Below are 21,608 nucleotides of genomic sequence, written 5' to 3'. Positions count from 1 at the left end.
ATCAGAGCCTCACCTGCAACCTGTGTGACAGCTGTAGCAAAGCTGGATCCTTAACCTGCTGGGCTGGGCTGGGGATCGAACCTGCACCACTGCAGAGACAATGCTGGATCCTTAACCCACTGTGCCACAGCAGAAGCTCCAGTAGTTGGTTTTCTGCCTTCATTCCTATCCCGGGATATGCTTAATCTACGGAAGTTCCCAGGCTAGGGGTTGAATCAGAGCTGCAGCTGCTGGCCTACACCACAGCCACAGCAACGTGGGATCCAAGCCGAGTCTGTGACCTACACCATAGTGCACAGCAATGCCAGATCCTTGACCCACGGATCGAGGACAGGGATTAAACCTGCATCCTCATGGACACTAGTTCGTTAACCACTGAGCCACAAGGGGAACTCTGACTTTTTAATTCTCTTCCAAATCCACCTTCTCTCCTCTCCGCCTCACTACCCCTTCATTATCCAGACTTTCATTGAATTTCACCCAAAGCCCTGTAACAGTTTTCCTTCTGCCTTCCCCTTGACCCCTCCACCTTCCAAGCTGCAACCAGAGTGATCTTACAGACATATAAGCGCGTTTGTAAGCTTGTAAGTTACAATCTGATCTCTTGCTGGAAACTCTCCTTGAGCGCGTCACTGCCCCCAGGAACAAGTCCAAACTTTTCTCTGGGTCTCTGGGCTCCAACACTACCCGGCTACTCTCAGGTCCTCTGAGCCCTCCTTGCTGTTCCAGGCTTTCACTCGCTTTTCCCTTTGCCAGCATCCTCTTTCCTCATTGCCCCTTCCCTATTCCAAGTTTATCCCAAGGAAATAATCCTAATTGCCAGCATGTAGTTATTACAGGATACTCAGTACAACACAAATAAAACCCCCCTGAAAACTGCCCCCCCCACATGTTAAATGACTGCATGGAGCTTTGTGTTACTGGGAAAAATACTTATAGTCTATGAAATGAGATAAACCAAATTATGAAATTTGCTTTCTGTCACAGCTTCAGAGATGCTAAAACAGCAGCAGGAGTTATTCCTGCATGGCAAAAGTACTGGCGATTCTAATTTTTTTCTTCAGACGTTTTATGTTTTCTGAAATTTACCCATGCACATGCAATAATTCCTTTTGCAATGATGAAAAAAAACCATCATTTTTTTTTTTTTTAAAGAGGAACAGGGAGTTCTGGTCGTGGCTCAGTAGTTAACGAATCCAACTAGGAACCATGAAGTTGTGGGTTTGATCCCTGGCCTTGCTCAGTGGGTTAAGGATCCGGCGTTGCCGTGAGCTGTGGTGTAGGTCGCAGATGCAGCTCGGATCCCGAGTTGCTGTGGCTGTGGTGTAGGCCCACAGCTACAGCTCCAATTAGACCCCTAGCCTGGGAACCTCCATATGCCGCAGGAGCAGCCCTAGAAAAGGTAAAAAGACAGAAAAAAAAATAAAATAAAATAAAAAAGGAACATCCGTGATCAAAGTGATATGAGGGTGAGTGCAGACTGATCACGAAGCTTCTCTTTCTCAAGGGAAGAGTGCTTTGTAGGGAATGTTTAAATCCTTAACTGGTCTGATATCTAGAAGCTGAGGAGCGAGTTCTAGAAAAATCTGTTGCAAAGGCTGAAGTAAAAAAAAAAAAAAAAAAAAACAAACCAAAAAAAACCAGCTGAAGAGGGTGGGGGCACGTTCTCTTCCCGTGACAAATGAGGGCTAATATTAACTCCTCATTTGGGGGACGTGTGTTTCCATTACCGAGTAAAGCCCTCTGCCCTTGCCTCTTAACCCCCTGTGGATGTGGGCATATGTTCTGGTGGTGCGGAGCCAGCTGGAGGCCCCAAGACCTGAGCGAGCAAACTCTGGTTAACTTTCAACCCCCTCAGCTGCTGTGCTTCAGTCAGCAGGGAGCGACAGGTGGCATCCTCGCCAGTCGGTATGCCCAGCTCCAGCTATGGCCAGAGCACAGAAAGTTAACACACAAACGTTTTGTTCTTCAGAAAAAGGAAAATCCTTCGGCTAAGTCCCCACAGCTGAATCTAGTGTCCATTTGTGATCTGGCAGTCTTTGCAAAGTGGCAGGAGACGCTGCCTGCGGGCCTGAGAGGACGACTTGCAAGAGGCTAAGAGGGGCTCCCCCCCACCCCAGCTCCAGCACGGATCCTCTTTCCATTAAAGGTTCTTTTGTCTTAATTTGGAGTTTAATCCTCCACATGCGTGTTAAGGAGGGAATGGTGCACTTTTGGGAAAATGAGACAAAGCTTTTAGCTCACACAAAAATGGCATCTTAAAGCAGAAAATGGAAAATACAGGCGATCCCCTGTGGTGCAGTGGGTTAAGAATCTGACTGCAGCGGCTCAGGTCACTTTGGAAGTGCAGGTTCGATCCCTGGCCTGGTGCAGTGGGTTGGCGAATCCAGTGTTGCTGCAGCTGCAGCGTATGCAGGTCTCAGCTGCAATCCCTCAGATTCGGTCCCTGGCCTGCAAACTTTCACATGCTGCAAACGTTCATTTGCCGTGGATGTGGCCATTAAAGGAAGGAAGGAAGGAAATACAGTATCTTTTGCTCACTTAAGTGTAATTGCTCATTAAGTTTTTACTTTCATGACCAAGCACAGAGCATTTGTTGCAAAGCACATATTAAATAACTAAGTAATCAAGTAAATCATTTAAAAACATACTTTGGAAACAAAGAATTCAGTCTCTTTGAAGAGAGAGGAACCATGTATTGTACTTATGTCATATTTATATGAAACCCATTAACATTTAGATAAAATCTTTGAGAACCAGAAAGATTTGTTTCTGCAGTGTTATCCCTGCAGAAACATGACCGGAGCAACTTGAGGGAGATGGCCAATTCCTTCGTTCCATTTTTTCTTCCTTCCTTCCTTCCTTTTTAGGGCCACGCCTGCGGCATACGGAAGTTCCCAGGCTAGGGCTTGAATTGGAGCTGTAGCTGCCAGCCGACGCCACAGCCATGACAGATCTGAGCCACATCTGTGACCTACGCCACAGCCTGTGGCAATGCTGGATCCTTAACCCACTGAGCAGGCCAGGGATGGAAGCCACATCCTCAGGGATACTGTTCGGGTCCTTAACCCACTGAGCCACATGGGAACTCCTTGAATTTCTCCTCTTTTTTTTTTTTTCTTTGAATAATGGCAATTTCTTATGTGCCACCCTCATCCTGTGCAGAGTCTATACTCAAAGACATGAGAGGCAGAGCGTGATAGGAGAGAAGGAGCAGAGCTACACGTCTCCCAGCTACAGACTCTGCTTGAGTCTCTTCTAGGTCTGGAGAAAAGGAAACCAGCATGAAACCACAAGTCAAATCTTGACGAGGACACCAAAAGAAGATCCTTTTGTGTTAAGTCTTTAAAACTCCAAATGGACTTTTATTATTACAGCTGCATAAGGTGAGTGAATTCTTATTCTTAGATATTAAAATGAACCACATCAATATGGTCGTTTGAGTTAAGTGAGTGATGAAACTTATGTCCTGGCTTAATTTCCCAGACTTTCCAATGGATAATTCTAAAGGCAATGCCAAGTTATTAGGTACTAAGAATTAGATTTGCATTGGCAGAAAATGGTAGTATAAATAAGAAAATATTATCAGGTAGTATATATTTCATTTTAAAGTTTGACTTATGTCTTGGAATCAGAGCTGGTCTGATCTGTAGAATTTTTCCCTTGACAGCCTTACACACTGGCAATATTCCCACAATTGTTGCTGACTCCTTTTAAGCTTCGTTACCCAGGATTTCATTCTGGTGGTTTTGGGGGGTGGGGAACAAAGTCCCATGAATCGCATCCTTTCACAGTTAGAAATCGAAGGGTTCACACATCTTGTCAAAGTCCCATGAATCGCATCCTTTCACAGTTAGAAATCGAAGGGTTCACACGTCTTGTCAGCAGGAAGCGGAGGTTGGGAAGAATTCTATTTTTGGAGTTAAAAGGCCACCTTTGACCCAGAAATGTGTGTTTGGATGAAAGGCGTTCCTCTGGTCTGTCTTACTTGATTTACCCAAGGAATGGAGAAGCGCTTAAGAGTGCAACTTCGGCAGACTTGTTTCTTCCCAGTGCCCTAAGATAACACATATTAACCATGTCTCCAGAATTTTAGATTTTCAGGTGCTTTCTCTGCTTTTATGTGATCCAATCTTATGTGATTGTGTTCGCAATTCTTTATATTATTCTAAATCTTCCAAGGTGGCTAAAAACACATGAAAAGATGCTGGACATCACTAATTACTTAAGAAATGCAAATGTGAACTGCAATGAGGCATCACCTCACATCAGTCAGACTGGCCATTGACAAAAAATCTACAAACAATAAATGCTGGAGAGGGTGTGGAGAAAAGGGAACCCTCCTGGGGAGGCAAGCTGGTGAGACCACTATGGAGAATTGCATGGAGGTTCCTTAAAAAGCTAAATACACATGATCCAGCAATCCCACGCCTGGGCATCTATTTGGACAAAACCATAATTCAAAAAGATATATGCACCCCAGTGTTCACTGCAGTGCTATTTACAACAGCCAAGACATGGCAGTAACCTAACTGTCCATCAGCAGAGGCCTGGATAGAGAAGATGTGGCACATATAGACAATGGAATATTACTCAGCAATAAAGAAGAATGAAATAATGCCATTTGCGGCAAATATGGATGGACTTAGAAATTATTATACTAAGTGAAGTAAGTCAGAAAAAGCCAAATATCAAATGAGATTGCTTATATGTGGAATCTAACAAAAATTGATACAAAAGAACTTGCTTTAAAACAGAAATAGACTCAAAGATTTTGAAATCAAATTCATGGTTACCAAAGGGGAAATGTGGGGTGGGAGGGATAAATTATGGGATTGAAATATACACAGTACTATATATAAAATAGACCGATAACAAGGACCTACTATATAGCACAGGGTAATCTATACAATATATAGTATATATAACCTATATTATATGTTACTACACAGTATTGTACAGAAAAGAATCTTTTCTTATTCAAGAAAAGAACCTTGAAAAGGAATGGAGACAGCTATCTATCTATAACTGATTTACCCTGCTGTACACCTGAAACGGACACAACTGTCTAAGTCAACTATACACCAATAAAATTTATTTAAGAAAACAGCCAACAAAACCTTCCAAGTTGAAATCTTGACTCTATTCTAAAATACGAGGGTCAGAATTTCTTCTTTATATATATATATATATATATATATATATATATATATATTTTAAGGCCACACCCACAGCATATGGAGGTTCCCAGGCTAGGGGTCTAATCAGATCTGTAGCTGCCAGCCTACACCGCAGCCACAGCAATGCTGGATCTGAGCCGAGTCTGCGACCTACACCACAGCTCACGGCAATGCCAGACCCTTCACCCACTGAGCGAGGCCAGGGATCAAACCTGTGTCCTCAAGGATGCTAGTCGGGTTTACTAACTGCTGCGCCATGATGGGAACTCCAAAATTTATTCTTCTAGATCAAGGGAAGGGAAACAGTTTGAACTGAGGGTTGGCCACTAAGTCGCACGAGGATCCTAGAGGAAGAAATGAATCCACAGAGAAAGAAATGTATCCTAGTGCATTACTTGTCTCTGAAGGAAACAGTGTTTATAAAAGTATACGGATATAAATGCGAGTTATGGCTTTTCAGGTTTAGCGTCAATCACCAAAGTGCTAACATTACATTACAGTAACAATGCGAAAGTAAACCTCTAGGTACCAAAAATGCCAGGAGTGTGATGAGTTAAGAGATGCAGGTCTGAAGTTGATGGAGCATGAAAAAGAGATTCTTATATATTTTTGTATTTCACAGACTCTAAAAGCTCACATCTTTTCAACCTTTAATATATTTGAAACTGGGATAACTCCTTACTCTTGAGGATACCTTGAAAGTATAATTGGCAGTGTTGTTTTCCTTAGTGGAATATAAATAATGGTGCATTTTATAATAGATGGCATCTTCGATTTGATAACACAGTATTTTGAGTTGTAGAAGTAACTAATAGTAAACTAAAGTTAATGAAAAAAACTAAAGATAATTGGGAGGGAGTGACCAAAGGCAGCTAAATAAACCATCATCTCTTAGAGTCAAAGGTCAAGAGGTAACGCATATACATGATAAATTTTACATTATTATTATTTTTTCTTTTTATGCCGCATCTGCAGCACATGGAAGTTGCCAGGCTAGGGGTTGAATCAGAGCTGCAATTGCAGGTCTACGTCACAGCCACGGCAACAGCAGATCTGAGCTGCATCTGCGACATACACCACAACTTGCAGCAACGCTGAATCCTTAACCCACGGAGCGAGGACAGAGATCAAACCTGCATCCTCACAGACACTGTGTTGGGTTCTTAACCTGCTAAGCCACAATGGGAATGCTACACATGATAAATTAAAAAAAAAAATGACAGCGTAAGCATGTTGTTTAACTTCTATTTTAAACCCTTCCACAATCTGATTTTGAAAAAATCAGACTGTATTGGTTTCTTGTGGTTGCTATAACAAATGATCACAAATATTGTGGCTTCAAACAGAAATTTATTCTTTCATAGTTATGGAGGCCAGAAATCTGAAATCAAGAGGTTTCCAAGGCCACATTCCATCGGAGGCTCAAGGGTTCACTGCCTCTCCCAGCTTCTGCTGGCTGCCAGCATCCCATGAGTGTCAGTTGCATTACTCTAATCCATGCCTCTGTCTTCCTGTCTCCTTCTCTGTGTGTCACATCTCCTTCTGCCTTTCTCTTTTAAGCACATGGTACACGTATGGCAAGTGGATAACCAGGATAATCTCCTAACTTCAAGATCTTTAACTTAATTGTATCTGCCATGACCCCTTTTTCCAAATAAGTAACATTCACTGGTTCCGGCTATTAGGATATGGATGTATCTTTGGGAGCCTTTATCAGCCTACTCGTGCATTAGTTTGACTTAACAAAAATACAAATCTTACGTGCACCCATATGCTCATAGCAGCACTATTCACAACAGCCAAGACACGGAAACAACCTAAATGTCCACAGACAGAGGAATGGATTAAGAAGATGTGGTGCCCATATACAATGGAATACTACTCAGCCATAAAAAAGAACAAAATGATGCCATGTGCAGCAACATGGACGCAATTAGAGAGTCTCACACTAAATGAGGTTAAGTCAGAAAGAGAAAGACACCATATGATACCACTTACATGTGGAATCTAAAATATGGCACAAATGAACCTATCTGCAATACAGAAAACACAGACTTCCAATTGCCAAGGGGAAAGGGAGAGGGAGTAGGATGGACTGGGAGTTTGGGGTTAGTAAATATAGACTATTACGTTTAGAATGGATAAGCAATGAGGTCCTACTGTATAGCATAGGGAACTCTGTCCAGTCTCTTGGGATAAACCATGATGGAAAATAATAATATAAGAAAGAGAAAGTATATATGTGTATGACTGGGTCACTATGCTGCGCAGTGGAAATTGGCACAACATTATAAACCAACTATTCTCTAATCAAAAATAATAACAAAACAAAACAAATACAAATCTCAAGTCACTTTACAACTTAAAGTGTTTCAGTGGCCACCCATAACTTCCAGGATCATGTTCAAATGATACATTGGTTAAATATACAGTCTCTAGGGAGTTCCCTTCATGGCTTGGTGGTTAACAAACCTGACCAGGATCCATGAGGATGCGGGTTTGATCCCTGGCCTTCATCAGTGGGTTAAGGATCTGGTGTCGCTGTGAGCTGTAGGTCGAAGATGTGGCTTGGATCCCACATTGCCATGGCTCTGGCGCAGGTGGTGGCTGTAGCTCCAATTCAGCCCCTAGCCTGGGAAACTCCATATGCCGAGGGTACAGCCCTAAAAAGCAAAAAAAACCCAAAAAAACAAAAAAAACCCCAAAAAACCAAAACCCCCCAAAAACCCCGAAAGCACAAGGAACAAAGGAAAAATGAGTAAACTGGACTTCAAGATTAACAGCTTTTGTGCTTCAAAGGATACCATCAAGGAAGTGAAAAGGGGGAGTTCCCTTTGTGGCTCAGTGGTTAATGAACCCGACTAGGATGCATGAGTATGCCGGTTCGATCCCTGGTCTTGATCAGTGGGTTGAGGATCTGGCGTTGCTGTGAGCTGTGGTGTAGGTCGCCAATGAGGATCAGATCCCTCATTGCTGTGGCTGTGGTGTAGGCCAGCAGCTATAGGTCCGATTCGACCCCTAACCTAGGGAACTCCCACATGCTGCGGGTGCAGCCCTGAAAAGAAAAAAAAAAAAAAAAGAGTGAAAAGACAACTCACAGAATAGAAGAAAATATTCACAAACAATATAACCGATAAAGAACTTGTAGCAAGACGTACAAGGAGCTCTTAGAACTCAACAATAAAAAGACTAGTTCTAATTCAAAAATGGGCAAAGGATCAAAACAGACATTTCTTTAAGGAAGATATAAAATTGGCCAAAAACACAGATGAAAAGATGCTCTATATTATTAGTCATCAGGGACGAATCAAATCAAAACCACCATGAGATACCACTTTATACAGACTAGGATCGTGACGGTAAAAAGACAGAGAGTAACAAATATTGGCAAGGAAAAGAGAAATTAGCACCCTCACACACTGCTGGTAAAAATATAAAATGGTACACGGCTTTGCAAAATAATTTGGCGGTTCTTCCAAAGGTTATACACACAGCTGCCATATGACCTAGTAATTTCACTCCTAGGTATACACCCAAGAAAAATGAAAACAAATCCACCTAAAAACATATAGGTCTGCTGACAGCATTACTCATACTAGCCAAAAAGTGAAAACAACTCAGGTGTTCAAGAGGTGACAAATGGATACACAAAATACAGGATATGCACATGATGGAATATTATTTCACAATAAAAAAGAATGAGGACGCGATAGGATACATGGCCACAATATAGAGGACCCTTCCAAACACTACGTTAAGTCAAAGAAGCCAGTCACAAAGGACCACATATGGGGTTGGGTTGGAGGTTTAGAGGGAATGGGTTGGGGGTGACTGCCAATGGACATGAGATTTCTATTTGGGGTGATGAAAATGTTCTAGGCTGATTGCACTGAGGGTCACATGACTCAGACGATACTAAAAACCATTGAATTACATGCTTTACATGAGTGACGTATATAACATGCGAATCACATCTCGGTAAAGCTTTTGTTTGCTTGTTTGTGTTTTCAGGGCCACATCCATAGAGGTTCCCAGGCTAGGGGTCCAACTGGAGCTGCAGCCACCGGCCTACACCACAGCTGCAGCAGTGCTACATCCGAGCTGCGTCTGCAACCTATACCACAGCTCATGGCAATGCTGGATCCTTCACCCACTGAGCGAGGCCAGGGATCGAACCTGTGTCCTCATGGATACCAGTCGGGTTCGTTAACCACTGAGCCTTGATGGGACCAACTCAGTAAAGCGTTTGATAGACAGATAGAGGGCAGTGAGGTAGATGGGTAGATAGACAAACAGATTGTCTATGGGATCACAGTCTTTGGACTGGTCTCAGTTCCCAGAGTATGCGTGCATGGATAAGAGGCCATGCATGGAAGGCCTTGGCACAGTCCCCGGCACATGGCGATCACAGTATGTCATTGTTTCCCTGGCATTTGAAGGTTTACAGGACTTGGCCCTTGCTCCCCTTGGGCGCCCTTTCATCCCCTGAACCTTCTTTCAGGGCGGTCTCCACACCTCCCTCCACCCCCCACTACCTCTTCAAGTCCCCTGAAACAGGTGCAGTACACCCGGCCCTCCCTTTCTCCTACCTTCCCCAGGCCCCTTCTTTCCTCCCCCTGCTGTGCGTCCTTAGCTGCAGGTCTCCCAGGAAGTGTTCCCCGAAGGCTCTGCAGGCCGCCCTGCCCTTCCCGCCAGGCTGGCTCTGGCTCCCATAGCTCCTGGTGTACCATCTCCCAGGGCTCACCATCCTCGATGGCATCTGTCTCTCTATCTGCTGCGTCTTGTTCATCTTTATACCCCCAGTGTCAAGCAGAGCGACAGAGTAAGATGGGTACATGCTAAGTGACCTCTGGGCCTGAAGAGAATGGCTGTGGCCCCAGCAATGCAGCAAGACCTCTCCCAGGAAAAGGAAGAGACTCCCCCTGCTTTCCAAGATGAAGGACTCTGTCTCTGTTTTGCTGGGGCTGGCGAGCCTGGGCAGACCTGCTCTTGGGCTTTACTTTCCAGGGGCACACATGCAGAGCTGCCCACCAAGGGCTTCCCAGGTGGAGGAGGGCAGATGCACAGCCTCTCTTGTGACTTGGGTCAGGGCCCTGCTGTGGCTCCTCTGGTCTATTAGCACGTTATCGAGGCCCATGTTCAGAGACGGGTCCCTCATGGAAGGGACAGCTAAGGAGCAAAAGCAGTGTGCTGTGTACACCTTGCAGCGCAGAGAAAATGAATGTGCAACCTCTGGAGGAGGTAAGGCTCAAAAAAAACCCCACAGTCTGGGAATAAGAAGGAATGACGACTTTCTAAATATGTCCCATTTCATAAGCATCGTCAGGGATAAGTCCCGGGAGGCGTGTGCGAAACGCCCTCTAACCTCCGAGGGAGATGCTGGATTCAGGGATGCTCAGCTCCACTGCAGTGATTATAATCCCTGACACACCGATCTGAGGTCAGGTCAGGGTGATCTGGAATAGTTGTGTCACGCCGCACAACCCCGGGGTGCCCCTTGTATCACCATGTAGGTGAGAGGCACCCCACAAAGTGCTGTCCTGCAGCCTCGACGGGCAGCCTGCCTAAATCTTGATTAATCTTTTAATCTATTAAAGCAACAAAGGGGAAAAAAAAGCACCAAGTCCTTGCTTACTTTTCTAGACACTGGCTTTTTTTTTTTTTTTTAAAACAACACTGTCTCCTTTGACACTTGAGTTAAGGAAATGGTGACATATTTGAAAGGAACCTCCAAATACAAGGAGGGCTGAGGGGGTGAACAGCTTTGTCATCAGCGACATCTCAGAGCAGAGCTCTTGGCAAACGTCCCTGGTTCCCAGCGTATTTTATTGGTTAGGGTTAGAAAAACAACAAAAGGCCCACAGCTCTCGGGAATCCAGGAAAACGTGCCAGGTGTCAGGTCTGAGAGTCAGGACACTCGCCTGTAGACAAATGAGACTCAACTCACATTCTTCATGGGCATCACATCAGGCAGGTGACAGCTTTTCCTTCTGTTTATTAAAACAGAAAAGCACCAGCACTGGCAGATGTGTACACATGTGTAGACACACCCCCTTCACTTGCTATACTACATGTATATATGTCAAATTTCCTATTTTTTTTTTCTTTTTATGGCTGCACCTGCGGCATATGGAAGTTCCCAGGCTAAGGGTCGAATCGGAGCTGTGACTGCGGGCCTCAGCCACAGCCATGCCAGATCTGAGCCACACCTGCCACCTACACTGCCGCTCTCAGCAACACCGGATCCTTAACCCACTGAATGAGGCCAGGGATCAAACCCACATCCTCGTGGACACTTATGTCAGGTTCTTAATCTGCTGAGCCACAACAGGAACTCCCAAATTTCCTATTTTATTAGTTGATCTGGTAAAACATGTGACAGAAGGTAACATGAGTATTTTTAGTCTGCTGTGGTTTCTTCCTTCTTTAAATTTCCTCTTCCTTGTAACTGACATTTAGAGAAAGAAAAACCCACACGCCTGGCCCGCCCGCCTTACAGCGCCGACTCAGTCACTGCTTAATGTGGGGGATGGAGGAGTCTGTCCACCACCCCAGGTCCCCTCAAGTACCCCCTTCTGTCTTGCCTTCCCCATGTGCACCCCGTGGCCATGGGCAGAGCAGAGGAGACCATGGGCCAAGGCATCAGCGAGAACTGAGCTGAAATCCTGACCCTGCCACGTACTAGCCATGGGCACCTCTGGCAAGTGACACAGCCTCTCCGGGTATCAGCTTCCTCATGTGAAAAATGGGAGCAATTCCCATCCCCCGGGCTTCTGAGAAGCTTAAGGGGAAAGAGTACGTGAAGCACGCGGTTCTGCAGGAGCGCCCGGACAGCGGTCCCCAGATGGTAACACCTTCCCTTCCTCTACGGTGCTTCCTCCTGAATTCATTCTGCCCTCATGATTAGCCTGTGAACACTTCGAGGGGCCAAATAGGTCTGGATCGAAACGGAATGGAAAATGACTGCACTTTCTGCTCACAAGCTGCCCTGACGCATCACGACCACTCCGTTCCCTCCACCCACCCTGGCTCCTTGTTAGTCCATCAGACTATGGCTGTCTCGCCCTCCCCGCCAGGTAAGAGGTCTTCACCAGCAAAGACAGCCAGGTGTGAAAGGCGGCTTCGAATCACTCTTACTGCAACGCATTTTCTCTGCTCAAATTTCATGTGCAATGGACCACAGGACTGACACCCTTGATTTCTGAAGATACTCAGATGATTTTTTTGGTTCTGTGTGGAGTGTCTCTCGCTATACTATGCTGTAGAACAGAGGAGGCTGCCTGCTTTCCTCCTTTGCTTCTGTTTGTACACTCTTAGATGACAGTATTTTTTTTCCTTTTTTGGTGCCCCCCCCCCCCCCAGCATATGGAGATCCGAGGCTAGGGATTGAATCTGAAGCACAGCTGTAGCAACACTGGACCCTTTAACCCACTGTGCTGGGCCAGGGATCGACCCTGCGTCCCGGCACTGCAGAGACGCTGCTGATCCTCTTGCACCACACCAGGAACTCCATGTACACTCCATGAACAGAATTTTAAGTTCTGTTTTTCTTTTCTTAGCATTTTCTTTTCTAAAGGGCTTGGGACCCCGGAGGGCACATATCTGAAGCCTTGGGCTAGATGCCTGTGATCATTCATTTCATCAGGTTTGAACAGGGCAAGTTCATGATTCTTTCACCCTCCTAGAATCATGGCCCTGAGGCCTTCACCAGCCACGTGGCTGCAGATTCAGCTGTGGATTCCTGCCCCTTGGTACATCTGCCTTGGAGGCCCCGGGGCGGGCGCCTTGCATGATGGCCCTTGAGCTGTTATCTATTCGGATGCTGTGCTGACAGAAACGGCTTTCCCACTATGGATTTAGGCACTTGGAGGGCTGAACAGCAGCTCATCCACTCTCTAGTTTTCCTTTGGAATTCAGTAATGAACTCATTAAATCACCAACTTGTTGTGACAGGAAGTCATTCAGATGCTGATGCTGTTGCCATGGCAACCATCCCTCCACTCCCGGAGCTCTGTCTGTCTCTGCTGAGGAGCACCCCAGCTCCATAATTACTGTCATTCCCCAAATAACCCAGAGCCAGCACGGCTCTGAGCAAATCCAGAAGCAGGGCGTACAGAGTCTCTATTCTGCTTTCAGATGAATCCTTGTTGGTTTTGGTATTTTTAGCACACATTTCTGTTCTGTACCAGTCGTCTTTGAAATTCCTACATGCTGGCTCCTTTCCAGCACCTTTCCTAGAGAAGCAGACAAAGGATTTTGGGGGGAAGAGCTGCCAGGGTTACGGTTGAAAGAGAACTCACTGCTTTCCCAAATTTTTGTGCTTCCAAATATGAGTTCTTCTGCCTTTTGAGACCCTGAGAAGCAAATCCCAAATTCCACTGTAGTTCACATCCTATAAAACTGAAAGGTTTACGGGTGGATCAGTAATTCCCCTATGCAAATTCAGAGAAAGTACAAAGGGATGTTTGCTTTATTTGGTTGGCTCTCTCCAGGCTATTGCTGAGTGTCCATACTGAAGGCTGACCAAGCCACAAAAAGGGGGACTGCTCTTATCCAAAGCAGAAATCAAGTCTTTTTTGAATACATTATGGCACCTAGTACACAGGGAATTTTAAACATAGCCATCACTTAGCAAATGAAAGACACTGTACCCAGCATTCTGTACCCTATTTCATGATTTAAATTAATCTGCATGAAAATCCCACGAGGCAGGTATTTTTATCCCAATGTTACAGCTCAGGAATGTGCAGCTCAGAGCAATTAGGCACATTAAATAAATGCCACGCTCTTCCATACTGCATAGGTGTTCCCAGAGCACACGTGCTATGCCCAGAGGCATAAAGGTGACTTTTGCTGCTTCAGAAACGTAGATGCCTAGATGAGGAAAAGCCTTTCATGGATCTCTTTTCTAATCAGCCAACACCTTCTAGGACATCCCAGGTTTGCTCTCAGCTTGGGTCTGACCAGCAGAGGCGAATTTACCAAGTGAGGTCTGTGTTTGAACAGCACCCTTGGTCTATTCCTTGCATGAGTGAAGACCAGTTGTCAGTGGTACTTTCCCTGAGCCCTAAAATGAGGAAATTAGGTTCTGGCTGAGAGTTTGTGCTCTAGAATACCCAGGTATAGATGAGAGAAGTGGGATGTGAGCAAGGGCTGGGTGAGGCTCTCGCTGAGCTCATCAAGAGGATCTCAGCAGATCAATGACTCCATGAGCATTTGCCCTGCAGGGAAGACACCTGTTCCCCAGGAGCCAGAGGGAAGCGGCATTTTGGATGAGACTCAAATTATACACACAGTCCGCAAAACATGTAACTGTTTGCTACAAATAGAAACACCAACATTTAAAGAAGGGCAGTGAGCGGTGATCCACCTTCTGAAAATGTTAGCAAGGTCAGAGGAGGGACATAACATTGACCTTCCCACTTCATAAAGCTCTAAGGTTAATGCTGCTAAGATAATTTCTTTCTGCTCATGAGAATGTGATGTATCCTTTTTCTTCCCCCCAGCTGTGCCCATGGCATGTGGAAGTTCCGGAGGCAGGGATTGAACTGATACCGCAGCAAATCCTTAACTCACCGTGTCACAAGAGTACTCCTGTGTTGCATTCTTATATATGCTTGTTTGCCTCTGCTTCAGACTATAAACCCTTTACTGGCAAGATCTGGGATATACACGGATGTCTATTACCTCTATGACCTGGGACAAGGTCTACGCCCCTCCCTCTCCTTATCTGTCAAATGAAGGATACTGTTTATTCAACCATCTACCTTATGGGAATATTCGCGGCTGAACTGCAAAGTGCAAAAAAAAAAAAAAAAAAAAAAAAAAAACCCTAAGAAAAGTATCACATCTATAAAAATATGCCCAACTCAATAGTCTATGCTAGAGAATACTTAAATATAAACAATAAAACGTTAATATTTATAATAGGTCAGGCCAAGTTTCTACAATTACCATGAAAAAAAAAAAAGATTTGCAAAGCTTTGAGCAATGGTTCCTTTTAAGAAATATTCAATACAAAATTTTCAGTAGTATAGAGGTGTGGTTTTTGTGTGTGTGTGTGTGTTCATTGCCTCCCGATCTAACCTGTTGCAAAGGTTAAAGCAAAATTTTCCAGTTAATCACAGAGGATTAGTGAGGTCTCTCTAACACTACATCATTAAAAATGAGCAGGTCACACACTCCAAGTCCAGCATTTTTAGTCTTCAGTAGATTTGTTTTCTAAGTAATTTAAAAAGGTGCTTGTGCATATACGCTGCCTATTTCTAAAAAGTATTTGGGGATAGCTTACAGCAAAAGGAACAGAAATCGTAAAAGTGCTATAATTTAAAAATAATCTTTTCATCCAATTCAGAGCCATTTCTTCTTAATAATATCTGTGGAACAGAATTAATCTAGAGTTACAAATGAAATCTTCTATAGTTCCTGACACTGAAAATATTTTATGTACCGTAACTAAACACAGGGTTGGAATAAATGACTGATGGGGGCTGGGGCGTCTGTGAAACTCTAGGACTTGGAGAGAATGAACAGTAACAGAATTATGACATGGATTAAATCAAGATGTAGCATATGCGTGGATCGCATGTTTTATTTCCATTTGGATGTAACAGCTAGTTTTATGCAGAATATGCGAAGAGAACCAAACAAAGGGGAAACGAGTCCCTTATGAAACACCAGAAAAGCTTGGGCTCATGGGCTAGACAGTGGAGACTCAGATGCATCTTTTGCTGCCTCTGTTCTGCTTCTAAATCCTGCAAGCACCACCTCCTCTGCATCCCAGGAGAGAAGTTTCGTGGGCACACATATTTGGGACACATCCAGCCTCACACTTGCTCCTTCTCCATGCCCCCCAACCCCACACACGCATGCACACCCACAGACACCCACACACCCACCCACCCACACACCCACACCCAGGAGGCTATGGAATGCATGTGGTTTTTTTTTTTTTTTTCCAGCAGTCTTTCCTCCATAATTATGTTTGACCTAGACTAACATTAAAATATTTTGCTCTTCCCAAGAAAGCAGCCACCAGTCTGAGGCTCCATCTTCTCCTGGAGGATCGCCCATCTTCCTCTCTCTCTCCCTCCTATATGCCTGCCTGGATGAAAGCCCTGGCACAGGAGCTCTGTCTTGCTTACCCCCTGGTACAGTACCTGGCATACTGCTGGGACTCAATCAACACTTCTTAAGTGAGTTGAATAAATATTTTCGGCCTCTCCTCCACTAGCTCTCTGCTTTTTCCTCAGCCCAAAAGCAGGTACAAGTCTCTCCCAAGACCAAGAAGCCCACCATTCTTTTTACCCCATGAACCATGAAATACCCCCAAATTAAACTAAACTATCCATAATGCCAGTGCCTTTCCAGCTATTGTCTTCTCTCTCATCACATCTTACAGTCAAGCTTCTCAAGAGGCTAGTTTAGGTACCTATCTTTACTTCTGTACTGTGTATTCTTTAACCTTTGCCATCCATCCATCCATCCGTCCGTCCGTCCGTCCGTCCGTCCGTCCATCCATCCGTCCACCTACCCTGTTCCTTGTTTCTTCCATCCATTCATTTACCTTTCATCCCCTTCCTCCCTCTCTCCTCCCTTTGCTTCTGCAAATACATAGCAATGCCTGCCGTGGAGCAGGTGCCGTGCCAGGAATATGGTTGAAGAAGACACAGTCTGTAGTGGAAGTGCTCTTATCTGGTGGGAGACCCATGTGTGTAAACCTGAGATGGTTCGACTGGGCTGTGATTCCCTTGCCTACTCAGGAATGTGCAGGAGTAAGCGAAGCCAAGGAACAAACCCAGAGAATCTACGAGGAGGGTCAGCTTTACCCCATGTAAATAACTGGAAACATTTAACACTCAAATTAAAGCCAGGGTTTAAAATGATTAGATGAAAAGCAGCAGGAAAAATTGCATTAATATGGAAAATAAAACACAGGACTTTAAAAGAAACACGCCCTGGGCTGTTTTAGGATATGCTCCCCGTGACTGTTGCTAGGGGAATTTCCTTAGACAAGTCTGAAAAGCATCCCTAAGCAGATCACCACCCCACAAGGGGACACATTAGCTTGGAGGTAAGAACTCGAGTTCGGAGCATGAGGGGGACAATTCTGGGGAGGGGTGGACAGCACTACCTATGGGGGGAGGTGACATCTGAGGTAGCTCCTGGAAGTTGAGTCATTTACCATGTGGAGAAGGAGGGGACAGTGGTGGTGGGCGGAAGAAGTAGGACGTCTGACTCGAAGCGGTTGTGAATGGGTCTGCTATCTGAGAAGCACAAGGAGTCTAGTGGGAGCTAAAAAAGGAGGTGGGTTTTGACTCTACGAGAAGAGCCCAGGGAACATGCTCGAACGTTCTAATGCTGGAGACCATGCTCCCTCCTTAAAACCTTTTTCCTCTTAGGACCACTGTATTCTGGTTTTTCTTCTTCCTTGACAAGGTCACCCTAGTTCCTGCTGCTTGCCCTCCCTCTTCAGCGCGCCTCCCCGAGCCCTTGAACTTGAGCCTTCCTGAGTTCCTTCTTGGCCATGTTTTCCTTCTTGTTCTCTACACACACATGGATGGTTTCATCCAATCCCTTTGCTTCAACGTTCTCTAAGCTCGCTTCCAAATCTACATTCCCTGCTGGAGACCTCTGGGCTCCAGACACCTGTTTCGTTCCTCATGGCGCGCTTATCTCAACCTGAACTGACTTAGAGCCTTTCAAAAGGAGGAAGTCCTACACTGTCTATGTCATCTTCCTTGCTCCCCCCTTCCTTTCTTGGGCTGTTTCTGCCGGTCTCTACCGTCTAGGTGAATGGAACCGTGATCTACCCAATCACGTAAAAACTCAAGAGCCACCAAGTATTTTGCGCATCATCGACAGCCAATCAGCACCTCTCCTAAACCTCTGCTAAATATCCCCTTTCCTTTAAATCTCCACCAGGGATTCCTAACTGAGCTGGGGGTTCTCTACTCCCTTCCCCTTGGGTGAGAATCACTGTGGGTGATGAGATTTAACTGCTGAGCATATGCTGTGTGGCTGCAGGAAAAGATTGGACTCATCAGCACGACCACATCCCTGTTGGCCAACTGCAGTCAGTATCTAGTTAACTGGTCACTGATACCAAATCCTTTCCCTCTAAAAACTCCTCCACAATTCTCCAGTTTTTTTTTTTTTTTTTTTTAACACTGAAGTCTGATTAAAGATGAAAATGTACCGAAATGTACAAAACTACGGCAAAATGAGAAAGAAATAACAGCAATTTTTTTTTTTGGCTGCACCTGTGGTATATAGAAATTCCCTGACTAGGGATCGAACCTGCACCTCAGCTGTGACTCATGTCGCTGCAGTGACAATGCTAGATCCTGGACCTACTGAGCTGCAAGAGAACTCCCATAGTGAGTCTTTATCTCATCTTTGGATGGGCAAGACTTTTTAAAGCATTCATGCAAAGGCTAGAGGAAAAAGCAGCTCTGAACACAGAGCAATGCGAAACTTCTGGCAAAAAAGGTTATACAATGAAAAAAGACAGATTGGGAAAATATTTGCACAGTATGAGGGTTAATAATCCTAACACATAAAGAGCTCTTGCAAACTAGTAACCAGATGATGAAGGCGTGAAAAGATAAAAAGAGACAAAGCAAAGGAGATGAACAATTTACAGTATACGTACAGATGACAACTGGACCCATGGGAGAAAGTGTTCAATTTCATAAAAAAATGTAGACAAGGAGTTCCCTGGTGGCCTAGTGGGTTAAGGATCTAGCATGATCACTGCTGTGGCTCAAGTCATTGCTGTAGCTTGGGTCCAATCCCTTGGGCCAGGAATTTTTGCATGTCATGGGTGTGGCCAAAAAAAAATGTAGATAAAACAGTGGATGTACAAAGTTTTTTCTTTATCAAATAGACAAATGAAATCCAGTGCTGACTGAGTGACTGGGTGCACAGGCACACTTATACTTGGCTAGTGGAAGCGTAAAATGACACAGCTTAAAAAGCTAACCTAGCAACAGAAAAAGCCTTGGAAAAAACCTGCCCTTTGACCCCACAATTCCATTTCTAGGAACTCCTAAGGAAACAATCATGGGTAGAAGTAAATATATCCCTCTAAGGACCATAACTGCAGCACTGCTCATAATACTGAAACCTGGAAACAGTTTAGATGTGCAACCATAAGGGCTGACAGTGAAACCATATAAATAAATTTTAGTTCATTTTTAGCATGAAATACCACGCAGGGATGCAAAGCTGTGCTGGAAAAGAATACTTAGGAAGACATTTTCAGAATATTTGCTCTGCATGGTTAAGTGAAATAGCAACTAGAGAGTTCCCACTGTGGTGCAGCGGAAACGAATCCGACTAGGATCCATAAGGATATGGGTTCAATCCCTGGCCTCGTTCTGTGGGTCGGGGATCCGGCGTTGCCGTGAGCTGTGGTGTGGGCTGCAGACGCGGCTCGGATCCCACATTGCTGTGGCTGTGGTGTAGGCCGGCAGCTGCAGCTCCCATTTGACCCTTAGCCTGGGAACTTCCCTATGCTGCAGGTGCAGCCCTGAAAAGACAAAACAAACAAACAAACAAACAAGACAAAAAAGAAAACAAAACCAGAAATAGCAACTATAAAGTAGCTTCTATGAAAGCACTCTCATTTTTGGAAAATGGTATCTACATGCAAAAGAAGATACAGATATGGCAACGATGGTTGGAATGTGTGCTTACAGATTTTTTTCTTCAGTGTCCTCGTGTACATTTTCCAGAATTTCCCCAGATAGAGTTACTTTGGTTATCAGAAAAAAATATTTCTCACTAGAGACACAAAAATTCCCGTCTGTTTTGGCTGCCTGTCGTCTGCTGGAGGAGACCCAAATCCCTCTGCCTGCTACGCGAGGCCTGTCACAAGCTGGCTCCTCCTGGGCCTCCCAGCCTGCTTTTCCTGCTCTTCCCACAGAGGACAATATTCAGGGCTCACCGAGTCACAGGCACATTCGCCAACAAGCCTTGTTCCAAACCTTTGCCTGCACAGCCACACCCCTCCTTCCTTTCCACCCTGCCCACAGGACTGGTGACCTCCTCATCCTTCCAAACAGCCTGCCTCTCCAACTCCGGCTCTGCGCTCGATTCCACAAGCCCACCAATGTCTTTTCTGCCTCAGGACCTTTGCACCAACCATTTTCCTGCCTGGCTCCACCTTTACACGACCAGTGCCTTTTCACCGTTCAAATCTTAACTTTATTTATTTTTTGTCTTTTTAGGGCCACACCCACGGCATATGGAGGTTCCCAGGCTAGGGGTCTCATTGGAGCTGTTGCTGCTGGTCTACACCCCAGCTCATGGCAATGCCGGATCCTTCACCCACGGAGCAAAGCCAGGGATCGAACCCACAACCTCAGGGTTCCTAGTCGGATTCGTTTCCATTGCGCCACGAAGGGAACTCCTCTCAAACCTGAAGTTAAATGTCACCGCCTGACATGATCTTCTCCGACCAGTCTACCCCAAATAGGTCACCTCCTTTGGCGCTCTGACTCGGAACCCTGTTTATTCCTCCTGAGCACGTGCTACCACAGAGAACCACCGATGCTCATGTGCTCACTTTTTTGGGGGGCGCGGGTATGGCCCTCGAGTGTCAGCTCCAGGAGGACCATGGCTACGACCTGGCGAACCTGGAGCCTCGCACACGGGTGGAACACACGTCTTTATGGAATGAATAATAGAAAGGCCAGCTGTTCTGGAATGTGTCCCTGCCGGCTTCCCGTGGGGCCCTGTCTGCTCATCTCCACCGACTTTCTCTATCTGTATTTGCATTTATTTATTTTTTAAGTTTGATTTTTTATTATTATTATTTTTTGTCTTTTTTTGCTATTTCTTGGGCCGCTCCCATGGCTTATGGAGGTTCCCAGGCTAGGGGTCGAATCGGAGCTGTAGCCACCAGCCTACGCCAGAGCCACAGCAACGTGGGATCCGAGCTGCGTCTGCAACCTACACCACAGCTCACGGCAATGCTAGATCGTTAACCCACCGAGCAAGGGCAGGGACCGAACCCGCAACCTCATGGTTCCTAGTCGGATTCGTTAACCACTGCGCCACGATGGGAACGCCCTATTTTTTAAGTTTTATTGAAGTTGCTGGTACAGGGTTGCGATCATTTCTGCTGTACGACAACGTGATGCAGTTATATCCGTACACACATCCATTCTCTATCAGGTCCTCTTTGCACAGATGATCACAGAAGGTCCCTGTGGGTCGGTCATTCCATACACCTCAGTGTGCACAGGCCAATTCCCAACCCCCAGTCCATCCCTCCCACCCTCCCGTGTTTTTAAAAACACTAACTACTGCATGGAGTTCCCGTCGTGGCTCAGCGCAAATGAATCTCACTAGTACCCGTGAGGACGCAGGTTGGATTCCTGGCCTCGCTCAATGGGTTAAGGATCTGGCGTTGCCATGGGC

General features: G+C 45.3%; 1 protein-coding gene and 1 long non-coding RNA gene across 11 annotated transcripts in view; one reads left to right on the top strand and one right to left on the bottom strand.

The window, feature by feature from the left end:
- Nucleotides 1-15,010, top strand: part of LOC146398257 (uncharacterized) — a 28,695-nt gene extending 13,685 nt beyond the window's left edge. For 3 of the 4 annotated variants that reach the window (XR_014821438.1, XR_014821440.1, XR_014821439.1), the window contains 3 exons: nt 1,973-2,149; nt 3,166-3,386; nt 4,183-4,762. This is a non-coding gene — a long non-coding RNA (uncharacterized LOC146398257). Of the gene's footprint in view, nt 1-1,972; nt 2,150-3,165; nt 3,387-4,182; nt 4,763-9,191 lie in introns of those variants that run through there. The other variant, XR_014821441.1, reaches the window with a different exon arrangement.
- Nucleotides 1-21,608, bottom strand: part of MYO1D (myosin ID) — a 368,579-nt gene that overhangs the window by 46,606 nt on the left and 300,365 nt on the right. The window contains exon 22 of one of the 7 annotated variants that reach the window (XM_084985195.1): nt 3,331-4,057. The exons of the other annotated variants lie outside the window; for them this stretch is intronic. Within the exon in view, the coding sequence (XP_084841321.1) occupies nt 3,994-4,057 (64 nt within the window). The 3' untranslated portion in view covers nt 3,331-3,993. Of the gene's footprint in view, nt 1-3,330; nt 4,058-21,608 lie in introns of those variants that run through there. 7 annotated transcript variants of the gene reach the window in all.

The sequence above is a fragment of the Sus scrofa genome, chromosome 12 (assembly GCF_054392235.1).
Source record: "Sus scrofa isolate SSC_HxYL_T2T_F1_AM1 chromosome 12, Sscrofa_HxYL_maternal_Yorkshire_Landrace_v2.0, whole genome shotgun sequence".
In the NCBI taxonomy this organism is placed as follows: domain Eukaryota; kingdom Metazoa; phylum Chordata; class Mammalia; order Artiodactyla; family Suidae; genus Sus; species Sus scrofa.
The sequence above is the reverse complement of the archived record's forward strand: the minus strand, read 5'-3'. Positions and strand labels throughout refer to the sequence as shown.